The sequence below is a fragment of the Megascapheus bottae genome, chromosome 16 (genome assembly GCF_031878675.1).
Source record: "Megascapheus bottae isolate mThoBot1 chromosome 16, mThoBot2.hap1, whole genome shotgun sequence".
Classification (NCBI taxonomy): Eukaryota; Metazoa; Chordata; class Mammalia; order Rodentia; family Geomyidae; genus Megascapheus; species Megascapheus bottae.
Window position 1 is genome coordinate 31665649 of NC_143524.1, and position 25026 is coordinate 31690674.

Below are 25026 nucleotides of genomic sequence, written 5' to 3' on the forward strand. Positions count from 1 at the left end.
GCCAGATGATCCGAAATGCAAAAGCAAGGCTTTATTCAGGCAGGCTGCAGCTCGGGCCTCTTCCTACACACCCATATAGCGGAGTTTAGGAGGAGGCCCCGAGCTGAAATTTTACAGGGCTTTTAAAGGCAAAGACCACAGATTTACAGCAACTAGGTGTCTGAGTAAGATAAGGTGTGGGGGGGGGGGGCGGGGGTGGTTAGGGACATTACAGGGCGATTGGCAATAACGGCAGGTTCCCACGCCAGTAGAGTCCTAATTAGCTGTCTGAGGGTAGTTTTATGGCTTAGAAAACAAATGCCATCCCTGGAATTTACATGAGTTCTGATTAATTTTAACACAGACAGATCAGTTCCTGGGACTTATGGACACCACAATTCTGTTTCTATAATTTATGTGTGCTTTTGGGTCACTCATAGTTTATATAAACAGCAAGATGGTTACTGCCTCAGAATGGGGGGCACTTTTTAACTTCTCAGTCAAGTTGCAGGACCAGAGAAAGGAAGGAAGGAAGGAAGGAAGGAAGGAAGGAAGGAAGGAAGGAAGGAAGGAAAAGAAGAAAAGAAATATACCAAGGCTCATAGTTAAAAATGACAGATTTATGAGATTAAAATTTTTTTAAGGGCTGGGAGTTTGGCCTAGTGGTTAAAGTGCTTGCCTAGCATGCATGAAGACCCGGGTTCGATTCCTCGGTACCACATACATAGAAAAAAGCCGGAAGTGGTGCTGAGGCTCAAGTGGTAGAGCTCTAGCCTTGAGAAAGTCCAAGGACAGTGCTCAGGCCCTGAGCTCAAGCCCAGGACTGGCAAAAAAAAAAAAAAAAAAAAAAAAAAATTTTAAAAATCAGTGAAAGCTGGGGTCCAGGTAGGGAGCCCTGGCCCAGAGGTAAGGAGCTAGCCTTGAGCTGAAGAGCTCATGGACAGCACCCAGGCTGAGTTCAAGCCCCATGACCCACAAAAAAATGAATAAATAAATAAAGATCTGTGAGTTCTTCAAACAGTAACAATTTTAAACCTGTCCCAAACCACCAAACAATAACAACAAATAGTAGTTTATGTTTGATTAAATTATCTGTTTTTCCTCCCCAAATGTAGGAATTTATTTTCAGAAACTTTACCAAGTACTGGCTTTGCTCACTGTTGCTGAAATTGTATGGCTAGACATGGATATACCTGACCCTGCCTTTAAGAAGCTTGCACTCTAGTTCTAGAAATGATGAGGGGGAGTATTGAGTAGGAGTGAACAAGGATAAGAGCACAGGCAATGCATATGGAAATTCTGTCTTGAGCTCAAAACTGAGATCAGAAATAGAGTTACATAGCTGGGTGCAGTGGTTCACACCTGTAATCCTAGCTACTCAGGAGGCTGAGATCTGAGGATTGCGGTTCAAAGCCATCCTGGGCACTAAAGTCTGTAAGACTCTTATCTCCAATTAATTACCAGAAAACTGGAAGTGTTGCTATGGCTCAAGGGTTAGCCTTGAGCTGAAATGCTCAGAGACAGCACCCCAGCCCAGAGTTCAAGCCCTACAACCAATGAAAAAGAAAAAAGGAGGGGCCAGGAGTTTGGCCTAGTGGTTAAAGTGCTTGCCTAGCATGCATGAAGACCCGGGTTCGATTCCTCGGTATCACATGCAGAGAAAAAAGCCAGAAGTGGTGCTGAGGCTCAAGTGGTAAAGCTCTAGCCTTGAGAAAATCCAAGCACAGTGCTCAGGCCCTGAGCTCAAGCCCAGGACTGGCAAAAAGAAAAAAGGAGATAGAGGTACATGAGTGCTTGTGAATTGATTACTTAATGTTATGCAATATTTGAGCAGACATACAAATTTACACTTAGCAAACAACATTACCAATACCATTGCCTATATACTCCCAAGTCTGTGTTCCTCCTTGCCTTCTAGGAGTATCATTAGATCTTTTTTTTTGGGTGCCAGTTCTGGGGCTTGAGCTTAGGACCTGAACACTGTCCTTGAGCTTTCTCAAGGCTAGAGCTCTACCACTTCAACCACAGTACCAGTTGTGGCTTTTTCTATATATGTGGTACTGAGGAATCAAACCCAGGTTTTTGTGCATGCTAAGCAAGCACTCTACCAGTAGGCCAAACTCTCGGCCACTTTTTCCTTTTGTTGTGGCAGTACTAGGGATCAGGCCCAGTGCCTAAAGCTTACTAAACAAATGCTCCAATCCTGTTACATTCCTATCTAGCTGCACTTGATTCAGAGATAGCTGACAGTTACATCTATCAATGGGAATATCTACCTTCATGCTGGTGCCAGAAATAGGTTGGAGGCTCCCTCTGCTGGTTTTATGTGCAGACACCAACTGCTATATTTTTGTGTAAGTGATTTCATCACAGTAATTATTTGAGGTAATTAATAGTATCGTAAGTTTTTATGAAGTGCCTACCATGTATAGTAAATTCTCTAGGTACATATCCTCAGTATCTCATTTAAATTTTATAAATATGTTCTGAAGGAGGAAATGGTTTTCTAAATTTAAAGGTGAAGAAACTTAAGGCCCAATAAGGATAAGTAATTTATCCAAAGTCATATATGTAATAACAGAATTGGCATTGTTTGTGTGTGTGTGTGTGTGTGTGTGTGTGTGTGTGTGTGTGTATGTATGTATGTATGTATGTGTATATATATGTGTACCAGTAGTAAGGTTTGAAGTCAGGGCCTAGGCACTGTCCCTTAGCTTTTTCTCTGAAGGCTGGTATTCTTATCACTTGAGCCAGCTTTTCAGTGGTTAATTGGAGATAAATCTCAAGACCTTTCCTGCCTGGGCTGGCTTTGAATTGGAATCTGCTAAGTAACTAGGATTGCAGGTATGAGCCATTGGTGCCTGACAAGAATTCAAATATGAACCCTAATATGACTCTAAAGAGATTCTCTTTCTTACTGTCACTTAATTTTATCTAAAGCATATAGTAATAGTCTGGCACATAGTAAGCACTCAGCAAATGGTAATTGTTATGATAGGATTAGCCAGAGAATGATGGATAAAAAATTGACAAAAGGGGGCTGGGAGTTTGGCCTAGTGGTTGAGTGCTTAAGTAGCGTGCACAAAGACCCGGGTTCAATTCCTTGGTACCACATACATAGAAAAAAGCCAGAAGTGGTGCTAAGGCTCAAGTGGTAGAGCTCTAGCCTTGAGAAAGTCCAAGGACGGAGCTCAGTCCCTGAGCTCAAGCCCAGGACTGGCAAAAAAAAAAAAAAAAAAGGAAATCGACAAAAGAAGGGCTATTTACAAATTCAATGTAATACCCATTAATAGCCCAATGTCTTCTCTTTTTTTTTTTTTTTTTTTTGTCATGAGACTTGAACTCTGGGGCTTCAGTGCTGTCTCTGAGCTCTGTAGCTCAAGGCTACCACCCTACTCCTTTAGCCACAGCACCATTTCCAGTTTTCTAGTGATCAAGTGGAAATAAGAGTCTCACAGAATTTTGAGTGCCCAGGCTGGCTTTGAAAGATAATCCTCAGATCTTATATCTGAGTAGCTAGGATAGCAGTCCTGAGCCACTGTGCCCAGCCCAATGTCATTCTTTAATGAAATAGAGGAAGCAAAAACAATCCGTAGCAGAAAGAACAGCTCTGGAGGAATATCAATACCAAACTTCAGACTCTATTACATGCCTACCTGTAGTAATAAAAACAGCTTGGTACTGGCAGAATTGAAGACCCAGAAATCAACCCATAGACCTATAGCTCCTAATCTTTAATAAGGAAGACAAAAAAAATAGCATGGAAGAAAAACAGCCTCTTCAACAAATGGTTCTGGCAGAATTGGTTAAGTACCTGTAGAAACTAAAGCTGGATCCGTATATTTCACACTGCACTAGAATTAATTCCAATGGCCTATAGACACATGAAGAAATGCTCCACATCTCTGACCATACACGAAATGCAAATCAAAACAACTTTGAGACTCCACCTCATTCCAGTTAGAGTGGCCATTATCAAAAAAATCTAATAACAACAGATGCTGGCAGGAATGTGGCCAGGAGGGATAACAGGTACACTATTGGTATGAGTGTAAACTCATTCAACCACTCTATAAAGCAGTATGGAGGTTCCTCAAAAGAGTAAACATAGAGCTCCCCTATCACCCAGCAATCCCACTCCTTGGCATTTACCCAAATGTCCAGAAACAAGGCCATACTAAATTTACCAGCACAATGATGTTTATTGCAGCATTATTTACCATACCTAAGATGTGGAACCAACCCAGATACCCCTCAAGAGCTGAATGGCTCAAGAAGATGTACTACTTATACACAATGGAATTCTATGATGCCATCAGAAAGAATGACATCGCCTCATTCGTAAGGAAATAGGAAGACTTGGAAAGAATTATATTAAGTGAAGTAAGCCTGACCCAAAGGAACATAGGCTCAAAGGTTTCCCTCACTTGTAATAATCAGTACACATCTAGAACTCTCCTAGCAGAGGATAATGGCCCAAAAGCTATGTACATATAGTCATGCAGGATAAGACTAAACTAAATGAACTCTAGGTTATGGAAACAAGGTTAATCATGGTGATTGTTGTTCCTAATGTACTATGAAGTTATTTCTTTTCTCTACTTATGGTTAATCTCATGTGGTTACTGTATCTAACTTTGTTACCTGGTATATTATATATACATTTATTTTTTTATTTGAAATAGGTAAGGGAAGGGGGGAAACAGGATGATTGGAAGAGGTGGGGGGAGAGAAAGGGGGACAAAATGTGAGAAGGTATCAAGGTTTGAGAAGTAATGTATCCATTACATGACAAATATAACTGTAACCCCTCTTACGTTATCTTGACAATTAAAAACATGGCAAAAGAATATCAGTGCTTTGAAATAAACATTGTTAGAATTTGGAAACACTTATCAGAACAGAAGTTGTACAGCTAGGGGTGTGGCTCAAGTTATAGAATGCCTATGAGACAAGAACAAAGCCTTAACTTCGTACCCCAGTACTGCCCAAAATAAAAATGAAGGGAAGGAAGGAAGACTAGGGGCCAGGAGTATGACCTAGTGGTAATGTGCTTGCCTTGCATGCATGAAGCCCTGGGTTGAGTTCCCCAGAAGGACATACACAGAAAAAGCCGATAGTAGCACTGTGGCTGTAGTGGAAGAGTGCTAGCCTTGAACAAAAAAGTGTCTAAGGACAGTGCCCAGGTCCTGAGTTCAAGTCCCAGGACTGGCAAAAAGAAGGAGGAGGAGGAGGAAAGACTAGAGGTTTCAGAGGCAAATTTATTCTTTTTATATCTTCCTTTTTTTGTTGTTGTTGTTGTTTTTTCGCCGGTCCTAGGGCTTGAACTCAGGGCCTGAGAGCTGTCCTTGGACTTTTTCCTAAAGGCTAGCATTCTGCCACTTGAGCCACAGCACCATTTCTGGCTTTTTTCAATGTATGTGGTGCCGAGGAATCGAACCTGGGTCTTCGTGCATGCTAGACAAACACTCTACCACTAGGCCAAACTCTCAGCCCCAAATTTATTCTTTTTAAATGTTCAATTACAAACAATAGCTACAACTTCAGGAAGGACTAAGTGGCATATAAAAGCTTTAGGACCAGTTTCCTTCCCTCACTTTCATCCTCTGTCATGTGACAAGCATTTCTGTGCCAGTTAGATGGTTAGCTTGCAGTCTTTATAACGGTCCTGCATTCTTTGCTTCACTGCCTTTGCACCTGCTGCTTTCTTTCCCTGAACATTCACTCATTGGCTAATTACTGCTCACCCTTAGGACTAGGCTTGAGAACCACCACTCCTAGGAAGTACGCAAGGTTAAATATATTCATGCATGTGTTATAATCATTATTGGGTGTGTAGTTGTGTCTGTTTCATTACTATGCTGTGTTTTAATTACTTGCTCCTTTACCCAACTAAACTAATATCCTTGAGCTTGGAATGGCTTCCATGTGTTGTGGAATTAATAAGTGATCTTGACAACACCTTATTGTAACCAAAGACCATTCATTTATTCCAGAACAAATAGATAGTTTGGTGCTGATATTTGCAGCTAGTATTGAAATCCTATATAAACTTCATGTAACTGCAGTGGTGTCTTAGAAATGTAAGGGCTAGGCCTCTGAACAGAGAAGACCATCTGCTTGTGATAAGGGGCAGGTGTTTATATAATAAAATGCTATCTCATGGGTAGTTTTCATTAAAATTCTTACCACCAGCTCTTGAGGAGATAAACAGAAGATAGTGATTAGCTACAATATTTGAAATGACTAGTATGAATATAAATTTATGAAATTTGAGAAGCTGGGCATAAAAAATAATAAAATAACAATTTTCATCCAAACTTACTTGAGAGGTTTTTTTTGTTTGTTTTTGTTTTTGTTTTTTGCCAGTCCTGAGCTTGAGCTCAGGGCCTGAGCACTGCCTTTTTCTATGTATGAGGTACCAAGGAATTGAACCCAGGTCTTTGTGCATGCTAGGCAGGCACTCTACCACTAGGCCAAACTTCTGGCCCCTTACTTGAGAGTTTTGTTGACTGTGTCACAGGGAAGTTTGAACATAGTGAAGCTTTCCCCTTCTCTCTAACACTTTTCTCATGCCTCTTAGAAATTGGGTCTCATATGTAAGAAAGATAAAGAATGTTGAGATTCCTGGCTACCATCTATCCATCTTATCTATCTGTATGATAACAGCAGTACTTAGAATTTTCGAATTTTTTATATCCTTGTCTTGTGCCTACTATGCTACTTTATTCATCGTTTCTATATTTTTACTTTTGTTAGTATAAGGTTATGTACAAAGGGGTTACAGTTATTTGTCAGATGAGTAATTTCTTTCTAGTCAGTGTCATCCCTCCCTCACTCTTCTCCCAGTTTTTCTCTTTCTTCATCTTTTCAAAGCTGTAATGCTATATTTCAGTTGACACTGAGAAAGTAGAAATGTAATTTAGTGATCATTTGAAAATTTGTTATATTATTAATGGTTCTGTGTATGGTATTCCATACACAGAAAAAGCTGAAAGTGGTGCTGTGGCTCAAGTGATAGAACACTAGCCTTGAGAAAGCCCAAGGACAGTGCTCAGGCCCTGAGTTCAAACCCCAGGACTGGCAAAAAAAAAATCTGTTTGATAGCTAGCACTGAAAAGGACTTTAAAAAACTGGGTGTGCTGGTGGCTCACATCTATAATCCTAGTTACTCGGGAGGCTGAGATCTAAAGATCAAGATTCTAAGGTAGTTCAGGCAGGAAAAGTCCGTGAGGTTCTTATCTCCAATTACGAGGAAAAGGGAGGGAGGGAGGGAGGGAGAGAAGGAAGAATGGAAAGGGAAAAGAGGAGTGATCGAGCAACCCCCACACAGAAGTGGAACTGTGGCTTTTGTAGAGTGCCAGCCTTGAATGCCAGAATACACACATACACCTGGCGTGTCTCAAAAAATAAAGGTATAAGTTCAATCCATAGTACTTCAAAAAAAGAAACCTAAAACCCTTCTTTTGGTGTGGGTATAGTGTGGCACCTTTCAGTAATTCCAGCACCCATGAGACTGGGCCAGGACTCTTGTCTGGAAAACAAAACAAAGCAAACAAAAGATATGTTCAGAATAACATGAAAGAAGAATGCATGGTCCTTGCACCATGGAACCTCAAAGTCAAATTTGAGGAAAGGAGGCATGTAAATACATAAACTGTACTTTATTGATGACATATCACTAAATAGCCTAATTTTTAATTCAGTTTAGAGTATTTCTGCCTTAAACATACAATTTTTTTTTTTTTTTTTTTTTTTTTTTTTTTGTCGGTTGTGGAGCTTGAACTCTGGGCTTGGGCGCTGTCCATGAGCTCTTCAGCTTAAGGCTACTGCCCTACTCCTTGAGCCACAATGCCACTTCTGGTTTCCTAGTGGTTAATTAGAGATAAGAGTCTCTCTGACTTTAGTGCCCAGGCTGGCTTTGAATTGTGGTCCTCAGATCTCAGCCTCCTGAGTAGTTAGAACTACAGGCCTGAGCCACCTCGCCCAGCCCTTAAACATACACTATTCTTATAGCCAAATGTATTTTTGCTTTGCTTACCCAATCACGAATTTGTACCAAAGGATGTTTTCATGTAGATGAGAAATATTGAAATGGTTTCAAAATGTAACTGACAATTTCCACTTAATATTTAACATGTCATATAAATAACCAATTTGTGAGAGCCAGGATTGCAGCTCAATGGAAGAATGAGTGCCTGGCATGCACAAGGCCCTGGGTTCAGTCCTAGCACCACTCCAACCCTGAATATCCAGTTTGTGTCCACAGCTGTGAAATATTTTATAAGTGGTGTTGTGAGAGAACATGGGTGGCCCAGAAAATGCTCATTATGAAGTTTCTATCCTAACACTGAAGGCTACTAAATTGTTTTTCCCCTGTTGGAAGAAATTAGCTCAGTGCAATTCCCAACAGGACAAATGCCAAGTGCTTGCAGCATTTAGTGGCCTGTTATATGCAGCCTGCTGAGGAAACAGCTGTTCCTGTTGAACAGTAAAATGGCTGCTGTGAAACTATTCTTGATGCAAGAAAACAGATAAGGTTACATCAAGAAAACAGATTAAGATTACAAGTAGACTGGGAATGGCATTTTGGGGTGATAGTAGTTCAAAATTTTTCTCAGCAATTTTCCATCAGTTGAAAACGACTTGCTAGAAGGACTCATACTTATTTAAAAGGGTTAATTTAGGTATCTTTGACTGCAAAAGACCATTTATCACATCTTAATGCTAAGAGAATCACTGACAAAGTAAAATTAATTTTTCATTTAATTTTTAGTGCCTACATGGGGTGGCCAAGAAGAAGGAATGAGTCATAGCTCTCAGGCTCAACTGTCTAACAGGTAACTGCAAATTTGCACAAATCCAACTACAAATTACAGGTGTTTACACAGCATGTGCTTATCAGGCTTCTGTTAACAAAAACTACCTAGTATGCATAAATTCCTAAGCATAAGGGAGAATGTTGTATAGTCTGATTTCTTACCTTATGGCGGATCTAAAATTACTTTGTAAACTCGTCCAACTGACATGTAAAGAACAGAACATTTTCCTTATTGAGACTCTTCTTATAGTCATTCATTTTCCCCAAAATTTCTTCATAGCGGTTTTCTTAATGTAGAAGAAATTTGCCCTTAGGAAATATACTAATCACACAAATACATTTTCAAATCAGTCTAATGTGAATAAATGTAATTTTATATGTTCAAGAAGGCAAGTGTATAATCTACAGATTCTTGCTGTTTGCAGTCTTCCATATTGTGAGGTCTTCCAGGTTCTGTGTTTCCCCAGGTTGGATTTACATGTGCATATTTCCACATCACTTGTGGTTTCAGTGCCACATAATAAAAAAAAAATCTGAATTCTCAGTGGTGGAAATTTAGCTTTGAAACCTTTTACTTGTGATTTTTAGACCGTAACAAGTGGAAAGAATGCTTCCTTTCTTATTGAGAATAGTATATAACGTTCTTGCATTTGTAACTTTTTTGTTCTGTTTTGTTGGTACTGGAGATTAAACCCAAGGCCTGGAAACATGGTAAACATATATATGCTTTACTACTGAGCTATAATGCCTATAGTTTTTTTTTTTAAAGAAACAAGTGCAAATGTTTGTTTAATTTGTATTTTTATAGAAAGAATATAGGTCCAAGCTTGTAGTCCTTTCTACTCAGGAAGCTGAGATCTCAGGATTGCAGTTTAAAGCCAACCTGAACAAGAAAGTCCATAAGACCCTTATCTCCATTGAACTTCAGAAGTAGAGTTGTGACTCTACTAGTCTTTAGACCTCACCTAAAACCCAAGCCATTTGTTTAAAAAAAAAAAGTAATTTTAAAACTTCAAGTGCTGTAGGATCTATATAGCAAAAAGCTGGGGTAATTCTGTCTTCTAGAGGGAACTCCTTTTAAATTCATTGTTCAGGGCTTAGAATGTGGCTTAGTGATAGAATGCGTGCCTAGCATGCATAAATCCATGCTGCAGGATCTATATAGTAAAAAGCTGGGGTAATTCTATCTTCTGAAGGGAACTCCTTTTAAATTTATTGTTCAGGGCTCAGAATGTGGCTTAGTGGTAGAGTACATGTCTAGCATGCATAAATCCATGGGTTTGATTCTTCAGAACCACAAACATAAAAAGCTAGAAATGGTGCTTTGGCTCAAGTGGTAAAGTGCTAGCCTTGAGCAAAATAAGCTCAGGAATAGCCAGGTGCTGGCAGCTCATGTCTGTAATCCTAGCTACTTAGGAGACTGAAATCTGAAGATCATGATTCGAAGCCAGCCGGGACAGAAAAGTCCCTGTGACACTCTTACTCCAATTAACCAATCAAAAACTGGAAGTAGTGCTATGGCTCAAGTGGTAGAGTGCAGGCCTTGAGCATAATGAGGTTCAGGGACAGCATCCAGGCCCTGAGTTCAAGCCCTACAAACTGTATAAACCATACAGTCTTTTTATAAAAATACAAATTAAACAAAAATTTGCATTTGTTTCTTTAAAAAAAAAAACTATAGGCAGTATAGCTCAGTAGTAAAACATATATATGTTTACCATGTTCCAGGCCTTGGGTTTAATCCCCAGTACCACCAAAACAGATCAAAAAAGTTTTCAAATGCAAAAAAAAAAATTATATACTATTCTCAATGAGAAAAGAAGCATTCTTTCCACTTGTTACAATCTAAAAATCACAAGTTAAAGGTTTCAAAACTAAATTTCCACCACTGAGAATAGAGATTTTTTTTTATTATGTGACACTGAAACCACAGTGATGTGAAAATACAAACCATAAAAATTATTGTTCATATCTCATCTGGTTTGTTTTCAAAACTTCTATAAATATATTATTTCTTATAATATATTCATGCTATTCATACTATCTTGCAACATGCTTCCTTAATGATAAATCTGGGTATCTTTTCTTTTTTTTTTTGCATTTTTTTTATTGTAATTAGTAAAAGGGTTACATGATATTTGCCAGATAGAAGGTGCATTAATTCACGTACATTGATACCCTTTCACATGTCTTGGTACCCATTTCCCTCCCCCCCCATGGGTATCTTTTCATATTAGCTATATGATACTGAATTTGGTAGTGATTGAACAAGTCTCCTTTGATTATTGTTTCCAAATATTTGAGTCTATACATTTGAGCATTTTATTTTAAGATAAACTCCTAGAAGAGGAATTTCTAGATCAGATCCTGCCAAATCTTCCTAAAAGGTTAGATCAGTTATAAGAAATACCTATCTGAGTGGGATATGATGGCTCACGCCTGCAATCCTAGGTACTCAGGAGGCTGAGATCTGAGGACTGAGGTTCAAAGCCAGCCCTGGGCACTAAAGAACTTGACTCTTTTTTTTTTTTTAATGGGTCATGGAGCTTGAACTCAGCTCCATGGTCCTTTTGTGCCCAGGCTGGCTTTGAATCTTGATCCTAAGATTGCTCAGCCTTGTCAGTAGCTAGGATTACAGGCATAAGCCACTACACCCAACCAGAACTTGAGACTTTTATCTCCAATTAATCACTAGAAAATGAGAAGTGGGGCTGTGGCTCCAGGGGTAGGTCGGTAGTCTTCAGCTGAAGAACTCAGGGACAGGGCCCTAAAGTTCAAGCCCCATGACCCATTAAAACAAACAAACAAAAATAAAAAACCTATCTGTAGCTTCTTAGTTACCAGTCATTTTAATTTTTTGCCAGAATTGATAAGCTAAACTAGTATTTGATGTTTTAAATATTCACAGTCTCATTAGTTATGGGCATATGCTCATATAAAATTAAATTTGTCAAAATGAATTCCAAGAAATGGAAACAAGGAGTTTTATGTTATTTTGCTTGTTTTTTTTTTTTCTCTCCTTTGTCGCTGTTTTTGATTTCTGTACCTTTTATGTGTTTGAGGGAGGGCACTGGGGAGCAAAGAAATGGTAGGACAAGGGTGAACAAATGCAACAGTGATACTCACTAGACACTGTTAAAAATGAACTTTGCAACTTGTGGGAGGGGCTCAGGAGGGAAAAAAATGGAAAGAAATGTACTCATTACCTGACTTATATAACCCCTCTGTACAGCACCTTTATAGTAACAATAAAAAATAATAACAAGAAGTGCCAGGGAACGTCTGTTATTAAGGTATTTGTGTTTCCTTTTTGCCAGTCCTGGGCTTGCGCTCAGGACCTGAGCACTGTCCTTGGGCTTTTTCCTCAAGGCTAGGACTCTACTTGAGACTCAACACCCCTTGCAGCTTTTTCTTATGTATGTGGTACTGAGGAATCGAACCTGGTCTTCGTGCATGCTAGGCAAGCACTCTACCACTAGGCCAAACTCCCAGCCCTGGTATTTATGTTTTTTCTCTGAAGTATACATCCAACATTTTAAGAAAAGCTTGTTTAAAAGGTTTGTTATCTGTATTCCATCCTAATAATTGATGTATAACTTATTTTCATAACAAACTATGTAATACCTTAAAGTAAATTAAATAGCATATATTTTGGACATTTACTGAGATTTTGTCTCTTTGTAATCTAGAGCTATGGAACTATTAAGGGTAAAAGGTCAAAGATCATGGTCTGTGGGACTGTCAGTGGCTGACCTGGTTGACAGCATTGTGAACAATAAAAAGAAAGTACATTCTGTGTCCGTTTTAGCAAAGGTAACAGTCATTTGCTCTCTTGTATTTTGACCTTTCATATTAATAAAGCTATGGAAAGTCTAGACTTATTCCCAATTTCCCTCTCACTTCATAATTTTTTTGAGATTCATCAAGAAGTGTTTGTATATACAGTGAACTTCAGGTTGTCTTTTGTCACAGAAGCCTGCCAACTCACCCTAAATTGATATGCTAGGTTGTGTAAGCTGGTTTTTGGCCTGCTTCTCCAGTTTCTTTTTGCCATTTTATTCAGGACATAAACTCTGTAAATGTATAGTCAAATATTTTTGAAAATATAAGAATTTTCAAGCAGGGAAATACAATGTGGAAAGAAGTTATTATACTTGCCAGGTGTTGGTGGCTCATTTCTGTAATCCTAGCTACTCAGGAGGCTGAGAGTTGAAGTTCAAAGCCATCCTGGGCAGGAAAATTCATGAGACTCGTAACTCCAATTAATCACCAAAAGGCCATAAGTGGAGTTGTGGCTTAAGTGGTAGTGTATTAGCCTCGAGCAAAAAAGGCTAAGGGACAGCTCTCAGCCCCTGAGTTCAAGTCCCAGAACCAGCACAACAACAGTAGTATTTGACTGCCCAAACACCTACTCTGCCCACGCCCCAAGGAATCCACTCTGTCCATTCATTTTTCTTAGCTCCCAATCCACAGGCAGCTAGTTTACCTACCGACAAATATCTTTAGCTAAGTTCTTACTATGCCTCAATTTTTTTTTCTGAAGTAAGAATTTGAGTTTAGGAGCCGGGAGTTTGGCCTAATGGTAGAGTGCTTGCCTAGCATGCACAAAGACCCAAGTTTGATTCCTCGGTACCACATATATAGCAAAAAGCCAGAAATGGTGCTGTGGCTCAAGTGGTAGAGCCCTATCCTTGAGAAAATCCAGGGACAGTGCTCAGGCCCTGAGTTCATGCCCAGGACTGGCAAAAAAAAAAAAAAAAAAAAAAGAATTTGAGCTTAAAAAATAGGTAAATAGCTGGGTGCCAGTGATTCATGCCTATAATCTTACTCAGAATGCTGAGATCTGAAGATTGCAGTTCAAAAACAGACAAGGCAGAAGAGTACCTAAGACTCTTATCTCCAATTAACTACTGGGAAACCAGAAGTGCCACTGTGGTTCAAAGAGATAGAGCACTAGTTTTGAGCAAAAAAGCTCAGGGATAGCCCCCAGCCCTGAGTTTAAACTCAGTACAGACAAAAAAAAAAAAAGTAATGAAACCAGGTATGGTAGTATACAACTATAATTCTAGTGATAAGAGCCTAAGGCAGGAAATCTCAAGTTCACTGCCAACATCAGCTACATTGTGAGTTGAAGGCCGGCCAGAACTACATAGCAAGACTGTTCAAATATATGAATGAATGATAAAATAATATGGTATTACTTTGTACAATGACTATTATAACCCCTATTCTTTTCATTTCAGGGATATTGTGACATACATAGTGAAGTGTTTTTAAGTCTGCCTTGCATACTTGGAGCCACTGGGGTCTCTGAAGTGATAAGAAACACAATGAAAGAAGACACAGTAGCTGAGAAACTGCAAAGCAGTGCATCCACAATCCATGGTCTCCAACAACAGTTAAAACTTTGATTCTCAAGTAATAGTTACATAAAAGGAAAGAAAAGTCATTTAATTTTGCCAGCACAGATAAATTTGAGAAGTTCTGTATCTTTACTTATCCTTGCTTGGTTAAGGTAGATGGTTTCTTGGTAGCTTTTCAATTTGAGTCTTTAAGAAGTTAAAGTTAAAAACCTAATTTTCTTTGGGTTTTTTTTTTTCTTTTATTGTCGGGGTAATGTATAGAGGGGTTACAGTTACATTTGCCAGATAGTAGGTGCATTATTTCTCATATAATGATACCCTTCTCATGTTATTGTCCCATTTCCTCTCCTGCCCCCTCCCTGTCCTTGGAATTCTTAACATAACTGTTCTTTTTTTTTTGAAGGGGGTTGGGGGGGGGGGTCAGTCATGGACTTTGGGCATGGCTGCTGTCCTAGAGGCTTCAGCTCAAGGCTAACATTCTACCACTTGAGCCACAAGGCCCCTTCCTCTGTTGTTCTTTAACCTACAACAGAGATAAATATTATTCTTCAGTATACATAATTTTGAAGTGCACATTTAGCACTTTAGAAATGTCCTGTAAGAAATACATTTTAAACTATTGCTCTTTAACATTTATAATAAACATAAGCAGGAAGACTAGAACGGGCCTTATAAGATCGATACTAGGTACACATTCCAGATATTCATAGCTTAAGGTATTACTATTTCTTTTGCAAAATCCAGTTGGCAAAGTATTTAATTTTCATTCTTCAAATTCATTAGCTGCCAAAAAGCTAGAAAAGAGGGACTAGTTGAGTAGCTCAAGGGGCAGAGCATAGCATACATAAAGTTCTAAGGTTAAACCCCAGTACGTCTACAAACAACAACAATCTGCAGAAAACAATTTTAATTTGATATTATTATTTTTTATACTGGAGCTTGAACTTAAGGTCTTTGACATCCCCCTTGGCTTTTCTGTTCACGGCTGACACTTTACCACTTAAGCCATACCTCCATTTCCAGCTTTTGTCTGCCAGGCTGGCTTTGAATAGTGATCTTAATTTCTCAGCCTTCTGAGTAGCTGTGATCACAGATGTGAGCCTTAGGTGCTTAGAAAAGAATTTCATAGGCCTGGAATTTAGCCTAGTGTTGAGTGCTTGCCTAGCATGCACGAAGACCCAAGTTAGATTCCTTGGTACCACATACATAGAAAAATCTGGAAGTGGTGCTGTGGCTCAAGTGGTAGAGCTCTAGCCTTGAGAAAGCCCAAGGATAATGCTCAGACCCCTGAGTTCAAGGCCCAGGACTGGCAATAAAAAAAAAGAATTTTATATTTCTTTTATAATAATTTAAAACTGGCCAGGAATTTGTCCTAGTGGTAAGAGTGCTTGCTTAGCATGCACAAAGACCCAGGTTCCATTCCTTGATACCACATTCATAGAAAAAAGCTGGAAGTGGGTCTGTGGTTCACGTGGTAAAGTTCTAGTCTTGAGAAAGACGAAGGACAGTGCGCAGGTCCTGAGTTCAGTCCCCATGACTAGCAAAAAAAAATTAAACTGCCTATTTAAATAGTAAAATAATAAAATATAAGTGAAAATAGTAAGAAAAAACATTTCAGCATATAAAGAAAACATTACATATAATTTGATTTTTAGGGAAATTCCTTTTTTGAAATGTTATATTACCTCTTCTTGGGATCTTTAAGATTTCCATGTCACAGATTCACTGTAATATTAGTAAAAATGTGTATGGAAAGCCTTGTTATTAAGGGAGAGGTTGAATGGAGAGGTGGTTTCTGAGAAAAATCCTTTAATCATTGCAGAAAAAATCACTTAGCATGTATATGATTTACTTGTAGGACAATATTTTTATATGTAAAAGATACTGTTAGTATTGTTGTGACACACAAGTATTTTAACTGTTAACATCAGTGCTTTTCTGTGCCAGGCATTGTGCTTAGTACTTTATGTGTTGTAGCCTCAAAATAATCCACTGAGGTAGACACCATTTCCATCATTACTTTATTAAGGAGAAAGCTGAGGTTTAGTATCTAAGTTCTTATGGAATTTAAAGGGACATTACAGATCCATGCAACCTCAACCAAAAAGGGAAAAAGACCTAACAGCAAATAATTATCACAAGACCCCAAAGTTGGGGTTTTGAGTACTATGAAAAGTTTTATTCTCCGTAGTGACTTATTTTTTTCTTTATTTTTGCCAGTCCTGGACTTGAACTCAGGACCTGGGCTCTGTGCTTGAGCTCTTTTTTGCTTACTGCTAGTGTTCTACCACTTGAACCACAGTGCCACTTCAGCTTTTTTGAGTAATTTATTGGGGATAAGTTTCATGCTCTTTCCTGCCCGGGCTGGCTTTGAACTGTAATCCTCAGATCTCAGCTTTCTCAATAGCATGAGCCACCAGTGCCTGGTATAAATAATAGCTTACTTTATTTTTTTTAAGTGTTTGGAAAAATTTATTCTATGTCTTATGAGATATATCCTCAGGAAACAGTGGATGGGATAGATACTGATGCAGATGTTTATTTATAATCATTCAGCTAGTACTTAATAGGAGTTTATTATACAGCAGGTACAAATGTACAGTTGTAAGTATAGTAAGTACTGTAAAGAAGTCCAATAAGTTTTAGAGGCATACAACAGGTAAATCCAAATCTGGCTATAGAAATAGAGGCCAAATGGTTTTTCAATGATACATGCATCCTAGGTAGAAGGAAATAGTCTAGTGTTTACTTAATAGTAGATAGTTACAATGCTGCACAGTAGGTGAAATTCCATATACCATGTTTTAAAAAGCTGAAAATTAATGTTTGGAAAGATTTCCAGATTTACCTGGGACATGTGTGTCCAACATATATAAATAAGGTAGAGCACGTGCCCAACACGCCCAAAGCCCTGAGTTTGTTCCCAGCGGAGGGGAGGAGGGAGCAAACAAAAAAAACTCTTGCCTATTTGAAAAGGTAACCATTAGTTTTTAATAAATGATTATTCAAAATTGGGTAATAAAATCTGATTTCTAATGTTCTTGAACATTACAAAAGTTAAAATTGCCAAGACTTGTTGCAAATTTCCTGTGATAAGTTACCAATGCCACCACCTTATTATGATTTAGTGTAATTTTAACAATCACAGTGCTTCTGTTAACTTTTTTCCAAAAATCATGTAGTACCTCTTATTTTTAGTGGGACTTGGGTTAAAATGTTTTCTGATTTAGAAGGTATATTTTTTATTTTCAGTTTGCATTGTTTTCCTTAAATGTCAAGAATAAACTTGCTTTTAAAATGACCTAGTAATGCCTGATTTATTTTTTTATTTTATTTTATTTTTTTGCCATTCCTGGGCTTGAGCTTAGGGCCTGACCACTGTCCTTGGACTTTCTCAAGGCTAGAGCTCTACCACTTGAGTCTCAGCACCACTTCCAGCTTTTTTTTTCTATATATGTGGTACCGAGGAATCGTACCCGGGTCTTCATGCATGCTAGGCAAGCACTTTAACCACTAGGCCAAACTCCCGGCCCAATAATGCCTGATTTATTTAAAGAGTACTTTCATATAATTCACATAGCACCCAGTACATTTAATTATTTCATTTTAAGCAGCCTATGTGCAAAATGAAAAGATCAGATTTTATCATTTGTTTTTGTCCTCCAATTTATTATCCTGCCCTAGCCTTTTCTGTTAGTAGGATTACAAACACGGTATCATGTTTGCCTAAGAAAACTTTATAAGAAATGTATGACTTAGGGGCTGGGAGTTTGGCCTAGTGGTTAAAGTGCTTGCCTAGCATGCATGAAGACTGGGTTCGATTCCTCGGTACCACATACATAGAAAAAAGCTGGAAGTGGTGCTGAGGCTCAAGTGGTAGAGCTCTAGCCTTGAGGAAGTCCAAGGACAGTGCTCAGGCCCTGAGCTCAAGCCCAGGACTGGCAAAAAAAAAAAAAAAGAAATGTATGACTTAGCACTCCTTCATTTCACAGAAGCAGAACTGCTCTAATTGAAGGTACTTCTAAGTATGTTGTGGCTTTAAGAACATTTTGAAAACCATATTCTCCAGCAGCCAGAAAACTGCAGGGGCAGTAGACTGATCTTTTGGGTTAACTAATAGATGATTAGAAATAACTTATCTAAGAATGATACCTGTTGGGTTAACTTATATGTGTGTTTCTCATGATTTTTCTGCATGCTTTAGTTAACGATCTCCACTTAGATGTTAACTTTATAAGGGAATCAGTGCCTTGTTCTCACTAGAACTATGCTAAAACCCAAACCTATCCTATTTCACATCATCGAACCTAAGCTTTACAATACTTTGACTGGCAGTGTGCTTATAAAGCTAGTGAGAGTAAATATTGGTGACTATACTCAGTGAGCCTTTATTTGAACTAGAAATTGAAAATAAGATCGAATACCTACCTGCCCTTGAAGAAGGGCAAGGAAGATCTGAAAACAAGCTTACTTTCAAGGACTTGAAAGGTTGGGTCAGGCCAGTACACAGAAGGCAATGTAGAATGCAGCCTGCTTGTATCTGTATCTGGGCACACATGTTTTGCGGGGAAAAGGAATCCTGGGGAAGACATTACGGTGTGGCCTCCTGAGGGGGGGGGGGGGGGGAAGCTTCCAACCTTTTGCCCTTGCGAAGGTAAGATGTTAAGACTTTCAAACTTGATGGGGAAAAAAAAAATCTGATCATCAGAAAATTTTTTCTCATCTTCAAATGCATCTTATTAGAATCGGGAGCAGTGAAGTCAGGGCTAGAAGTGCACTTGCCCATGAATTCTCACCAGGACAAGTCTATGCCAACAGCACTCCCTGCCCGCCTGCTCCACCAAAGTCCCGCCTACCTCTCCCCCACCTACTTCTAAGGCGACTAAGAAACACCTGCCACTCTTACCCTGCCCAGAATTTCGCTCCTTAGAACAAGCCTGCCCTAATTAATCTCTGGGATCCACTCTGATTTGCCAAGTACCCACGAGGTCAGGAGCCCACGGGGAACCCCACGGCCACCAAATCCCGATTCTCGAGGCGTTTGGTCGTCCCCAGTCTCCGGCGGAAAGCGGGACCGGAAGTGACGTACGGGAAGCGGAAGTACCGCGATGGTGCTGACTTCCTGTTGTGAGAGGTGGGGGGGGGTGGGGGGCAGGCCGCTCGGCTGGCGATTGTCTGGGGCGGCCTGGGACGGCCCCGCCGCGGCTGACCCTCTGCCTGCGGGGACGGGAGTCGTTGAGGAGGCCGTCATGGCGGTGTCAGAGAGCCAGCTCAAGAAAATGGTGTCCAAGGTGAGGCCGCGTCGCGTTCGTGGCCCCGCGCGTGCCCACCGCTCCCTTCCGTCCCCCGACCTGAGACCTGTCTAGCCCCACCGACCTCCCCGGCGGGCCGGAAGCCCCGGTGCAGTCCTCACGGCCCGGAGCCCCGGGCGGCTCGACGCCTGAGGATCCCCGGTGGCGCGGCGCGGTGCGCGAGGGGCGGCAGCCATCCACAAAGACGCGGAGCTGAGGCCGCCCGCCGCCCGCCCTCCTCTCAGGCAGAGTTCGGCTGTCCGTGGGGCGAGAGTTTCCGTCTTACATTTTATAAGCAGAAAGAGGGGGCGGTACGTGGTTCCTGGTCGCAGGCAGCTCTCCATTCTGCCTCAGTTGAGGGACCCGTCCGTCTGCGCCTCTCCCCAGAGACTTAGGATCTCGCTCAGATTTGTATTCCCCACGCGGCTCCGCGTCGGCCCGCAGGGGACCAGAAACTTGAATTGACTGGATTAAGTAAAAATGGTCCTGAGGATCCGGAATGCTAGTCCCTCCCTACCCTACATTAATAGAGTTCCGTTACCCTTTCAGAGGTTTACTAAGAGTAACTATTGTGTAGTGCTTATAACGCATATTTAATTTGCTTTCGGTGAATCCAGCTGGTGTGTGTGTGTGTGTGTGTGTGTGTGTGTGTAGCGATTTCATTTGAGTACTTCACATGGGACACCTGATAGCAGAGTGGAATGTCTCATTTAATGTTTTTGTAATTAAAACTAATTGGAATAATGTGCATGTAAAATGGTTGAGATTTGACTTCTCCAGTTTGACTTAGCTTTGGGTACTTTTTGTAGGTGTGGGTGCCAGTCCTAGGGCTTGAACTCAAGACTTGTGCACTGCTCCTGAGTTTTTGTGCCCAAGAGTAGTACTCTTTGAAGCAGAGCTCCCTTTCCCCCTTTTTTTTGTGCAAAATTGGAGATAAGGATCTCACACATTTCCCTAGCTGGCTTCAAACCGCAATCCTCTGTCACAGTCTCATGAGTCCCTAGAATTACAGGCATGAACCACCTGCACATGCTAGTTTTGGATACTTCTATAAAAGGCAAAAATAATGAGAATCATTGCTTGAAAGATGAGAGCACATGATGGTATGCAAAACTTTTTAAGGGCCAAGAGTTTGGCCTAGTGGTTTTATGTGGGTCATGGGGACTTGAACTCTGGGCCTGGACACTGTCCCTGAGCTCGTCACCTCAAGGCACCGCTGTACCCCTGGGCCTGGGCATTGTCCCTGAGCTCCTCAGCTCCAGGCTACCTCCTTAACCCTTGAGCCTCAACCCCACTTCCCAGTTTTCTAGAGGTTAATTGTAGATAAGAGCCTCCAGTTCTTTAGTGCTTGGGCTGGCTTTAAACTACAATCCTCAGATCTTAGCTTCTTGAGTAGCTAGGATTACAGGCGTGAACCATCGCGACCAGATAAAAAAAACTTGATTGTTTTTCCAGTGAAAGCATCCCTGGAGGGGCATGAACAGATGGAAAGGTGTGGGTGGAAGTAAATTTGAGGGGGGAGTAAGGAATCCAGTTTTGTAAATATTTAGTTTGACATTCATTAGATATCCAACTAGAGATACCAAATTTGTAATTGTATATACAGCACATCTCACTCATATATAGGAATGTATTTCAAAACCCACATAGGGTTCCTGAAACTAGATGCTACTGAACCCTATAGAGTTCTTTTTTTTTTTTTTTGTGGGTCACAGGGCTTGAACTCAACCTGGGGACTGTTCTTGAGCTCTTCATCTCAAGGCTACCACCCCTACCCTTGAGCTAAGCCCCACTTCCTGTTTTCTAGAGGTTAATTGGAGATAAGAGTCTCAAGTCCTTTTGAACCTTGATCCTCAGATCAAGCCTCCTGAGTAACTAGGATTACTGGTTTGTGACACCTCGCCCAGATAAAATAAGAATTCATATACATGAACACTGGAATTGTTGTATCTCTGGTCACTAACAGGCTGGGTAACATACATAGTATGTGTATTCTGGGCAAAGCAATGATTCATTTCCTTGGTGGGACAATATAAGATTTCAACATAGTATTTATCTATAAGGAACTGCGTGCAAACTAAAACTTACTAGTTGTTTACTTCAAGAATTTTCCAGGTATATTTTCAAACTGAGGTTCACCAAAGTAGGTAAAAATAGAAATGAATATCAGGAAAGAGGCTCCGACTAGAAAGTTATTTTTCTGTTGGTGCTGAGGCTTGAACTCAAAATCTCACTCTGTCAGTTCTTTTCACTCAAGGCTTGTACTCTACCACTTCAGACATTTTGGTGATTGATTGGAGATGAGTCTTGTAGACTTTCCTGCCCTGGTCTGGCTTTGAACAGGGTTCTTCAGATCTCAGCCTCCTGATATCTGAATTACAGGGGTGAGCCACCAGCATCTATCTCCAAACTATGAAGTTTTCAATTTATAAATGGCATTTTAAAATATAAACCACCAAAAAAGATGGAATTTAGATAAAACAGGAGTGCCAAGGAGTGAGCTTTGGAGTTCAGTAACATTAACTGATAAGGAGAAAAAGAAGAAGCATTGAAAACAATGAGAAGGAATAGCCACAGAGAAGAGGAAGACAAGCAGAGGATATCAAATCAATAACGGGCTTTGGCTATCAAATCAATAACAAGCCAACTGGGCCAGGAGTTTGGCCTGGTGAGAGTGCTTGCCTAGCATGCATGAAGACCCAGGTGTGATTCCTTAGTACCACATGCATAGAAAAAGCCAGAAGTGGTGCTATGGCTCAAATGTAGAACTCTAGCCTTGAGAAAGCCCAAGGACATTGCTTAGACCCTGAGTTCAAGACCCAGGACTGCCCCCCCCCCCAAAAAAAAATTAATTGCGTCCCTCTTAACAGATATTGATAACCTTGATGATCTAATGAGGGCTGTCTCAAATGAACAAACAAAAATAACAGCAAAAAAATTGAGCCGGGCGCAGTGGCTCACACCTGTAATATCCTAGCTACTCAGGAGGCGAGGATCATGGTTCAAAGCCAGTCCTGCACTACGTCCGAGAGACTCTTATCTCCAATTAATCACTAGAAAATGGGAAGTGGGGTTGTGGCTCAAGATGTAGGGCAATTGCCTTGAGCTGAAGAGCTCAGGAACAATACCCAGACCCAGAGTTCAAGCTCCATGACCCACCCCAAAAAAAAAAAAAGTTTGAGTGGTATCTTTTAAGTTGCCCAGAAAAGAGAAAATGGAGATGAGTTGCTTTAAAGAGTTCAGTTGGATAACAGAAATGAAATAAAAGTTTGTCTTTCTAGACTAATTATGTTAATAATCAGTGAAAACAGTTTTAAGAAGAGTGCCATGAAGAAAATGAGATTGTAAGAAAAGTAATTTAATATTAAAGTAATAAGCATTTGTGTTAAACTGAATTGTTTCTGACTTTTGTTTTTCAGTACAAATACAGAGACCTAACTGTACGAGAGACTGTCAATGTTATTACTCTATACAAAGATCTCAAACCTGTGATGGATTCATATGGTGAGTTCATGCAGTAAAAATACCTGTTACTATACTTGGAGTGTGATTTTTATGACGGTAGTTTCCTCATTTTCTAAGATTGTTGTGTTTTTGATTATAGAATTGAATAAAATAAGTGTCACAATTGAGGGGCCGGGAGTTTGGCCTAGTGGTAGAATGCTTGCCAAGCATGCACGAAGACCCGGGTTCGATTCCTTGGTACCACATACATAGAAAAAAGCCAGAAATGGTGTTGAGGCCCAAGTGGTAGAGCTCTAGCCTTGAGAAAATCCAAGGACAGTGCTCAGGCCCTGAGCTCAAGCCCAGGAATGGCCAAAAAAAAAAAAAAAGTGTCACAATTGAATAATAAAAGTGTTAGGGAATAGGAAATTATAAGATCTTACAATATATTTGTCTAGCTTTTTTTTTTGTTTTGCCAGTCCTGGGACTTGAACTCAGGGTCTGAGCACTGTCCTTGGGCTTTCTCAAGGTTAGAACTCAGCCACTTGTACCATAGCACCATTTTCGACTTTTCTATCTACATGGTACCAAGGAATTGAACCCTGGTCTTCATGCATGCTAGGTAAGCACTTTGCCACTAGGTCAGACTCCCAGCCATAGCTCTTTTATTTATTTTTATTTTTTGCCAGTCCTGGGGCTTAAACTCATAGCCTGAGAATTGTCCTTGGGCTTTCTCAAGGCTACCACTTGAGTCACCGCACCATTTCCAGCTTTTTCTGTGTATGTAGTACTGAGGAATCAAACCTGGGTCTTTGTGCATGCTAGGAAAGCACTCTACCATTAGGCCAAACTCTTTTTTTTTTCAATTGCTCTCAGACAGCTCTACAAGTTTAGACCAATGAGCTCGTTGGTTTCTTTGTTTGTTTTTTGTTTTTTCCTATTTTTCTGGGTTAACAATAAAAACCAGAGATTTACGCATCTTACACATTTACATTAACTCTGTTAGTTAGCTTTCATTTGCTATGATTGATACCTGAGAAAATCAGGCTAAATGAGGAAATGTTTATCTTGGCTTATAATTTCAGAGGGTTCATAATCTTTTGGACTGCATTGGCTATGGGCTAGTCCTGAAGCAAAACATCATGATAGAAGGGCTTTGCACAAGAAAGTTGCTTACTTTATGGTAGTCAGGAAGCAAAGAGAGAAAAGGTGCTAGGGAAAAGATATACCCTTTGGGGGAGCACTCTCTGTAACTCACTTTCAACTAACTTATACCACCTCCCAATAATATTATCAAATTATCTTGTGGTGCTAGGGAAGCAAACTCAGGGTCTCAAGGAAGCTAGGCAACTGTTCTGCCCATCAGTTCAGCATTAACAGTGAATTGTAAATAATTTTAGAATTATGCTAATTGCAGATCAAAAGCTGATATTTACTGGAACGATAACATTCACCTCCATTTTTATACATTATGCAAAGCATTCTTTCTTTACATATTGAGCTGGTCCATCTATAGAATCAACAAAGAAGGGCCAGGAGTTTGGACTAATGATAGAATGCTTGCCTAGCATGGATGAAGACCTGGGTTCGATTCCTCAGCACCACATACATAGAAAAAAGCCAGAAGTGGCTCAAGGGGTAAAGTTCTAGCCTTGAGAAAGTCCAAGGACAATGCTCAGGCCCTGAGCCCAAGCCCAGGACTGGCAAAAAAAAAAGAAAAAGAATCATCAAAGAATTCTTTATTATGCAAAAAGGGTGGTGCATTAACAAGTTAGTCCTTTTCAAGGGTAGTAATACATTTAGCCAGTGTTTGTGAAAAGAACACCAACAAAAAACAAGCTTAAAATGTTTCTATAAAAATTTTTGTAATTAAATCTTTGGGTTTTTTGCTTTCAGTTTTTAATGATGGCAGTTCCAGAGAACTAATGAACCTCACTGGAACAATTCCTGTGTCTTACAGAGGTAAACTATTTATGTTGCAATATAGATTTGTTTGATAAGATAATGTATTGTCAAAGAGTTATAAGTAAAGTCAGCCTGCCTTCCTATGGTTTTAATGATAATACAGAGATTTAAGTTTTGTCCTAACTCATCTTCATTTGGCATCAAAGTCTGACATTTTTCAACT

General features: G+C 40.0%; 2 protein-coding genes across 4 annotated transcripts in view; both read left to right on the top strand.

The window, feature by feature from the left end:
- Uevld (UEV and lactate/malate dehyrogenase domains) overlaps positions 1–14333 on the top strand; it is a 38370-nt gene extending 24037 nt beyond the window's left edge. For 2 of the 3 annotated variants that reach the window (XM_090348019.1, XM_090348022.1), the window contains 3 exons: positions 8756–8819; positions 12490–12613; positions 14044–14333. In XM_090348019.1, coding sequence (XP_090204145.1) covers positions 8756–8819; positions 12490–12613; positions 14044–14211 — 356 coding nt within the window. In that variant the 3' untranslated portion in view covers positions 14212–14333. The remainder of the gene's footprint in view (positions 1–8755; positions 8820–12489; positions 12614–14043) is intronic. The other variant, XM_090348020.1, reaches the window with a different exon arrangement.
- Positions 14334–19302: 4969 nt separating this feature from the next.
- Positions 19303–25026, top strand: part of Tsg101 (tumor susceptibility 101) — a 32137-nt gene continuing 26413 nt past the window's right edge. The window contains exons 1-3 of the mRNA XM_090348023.1: positions 19303–19454; positions 22874–22958; positions 24795–24860. Of these exons, the coding sequence (XP_090204149.1) occupies positions 19413–19454; positions 22874–22958; positions 24795–24860 (193 nt within the window). The 5' untranslated portion in view covers positions 19303–19412. The remainder of the gene's footprint in view (positions 19455–22873; positions 22959–24794; positions 24861–25026) is intronic.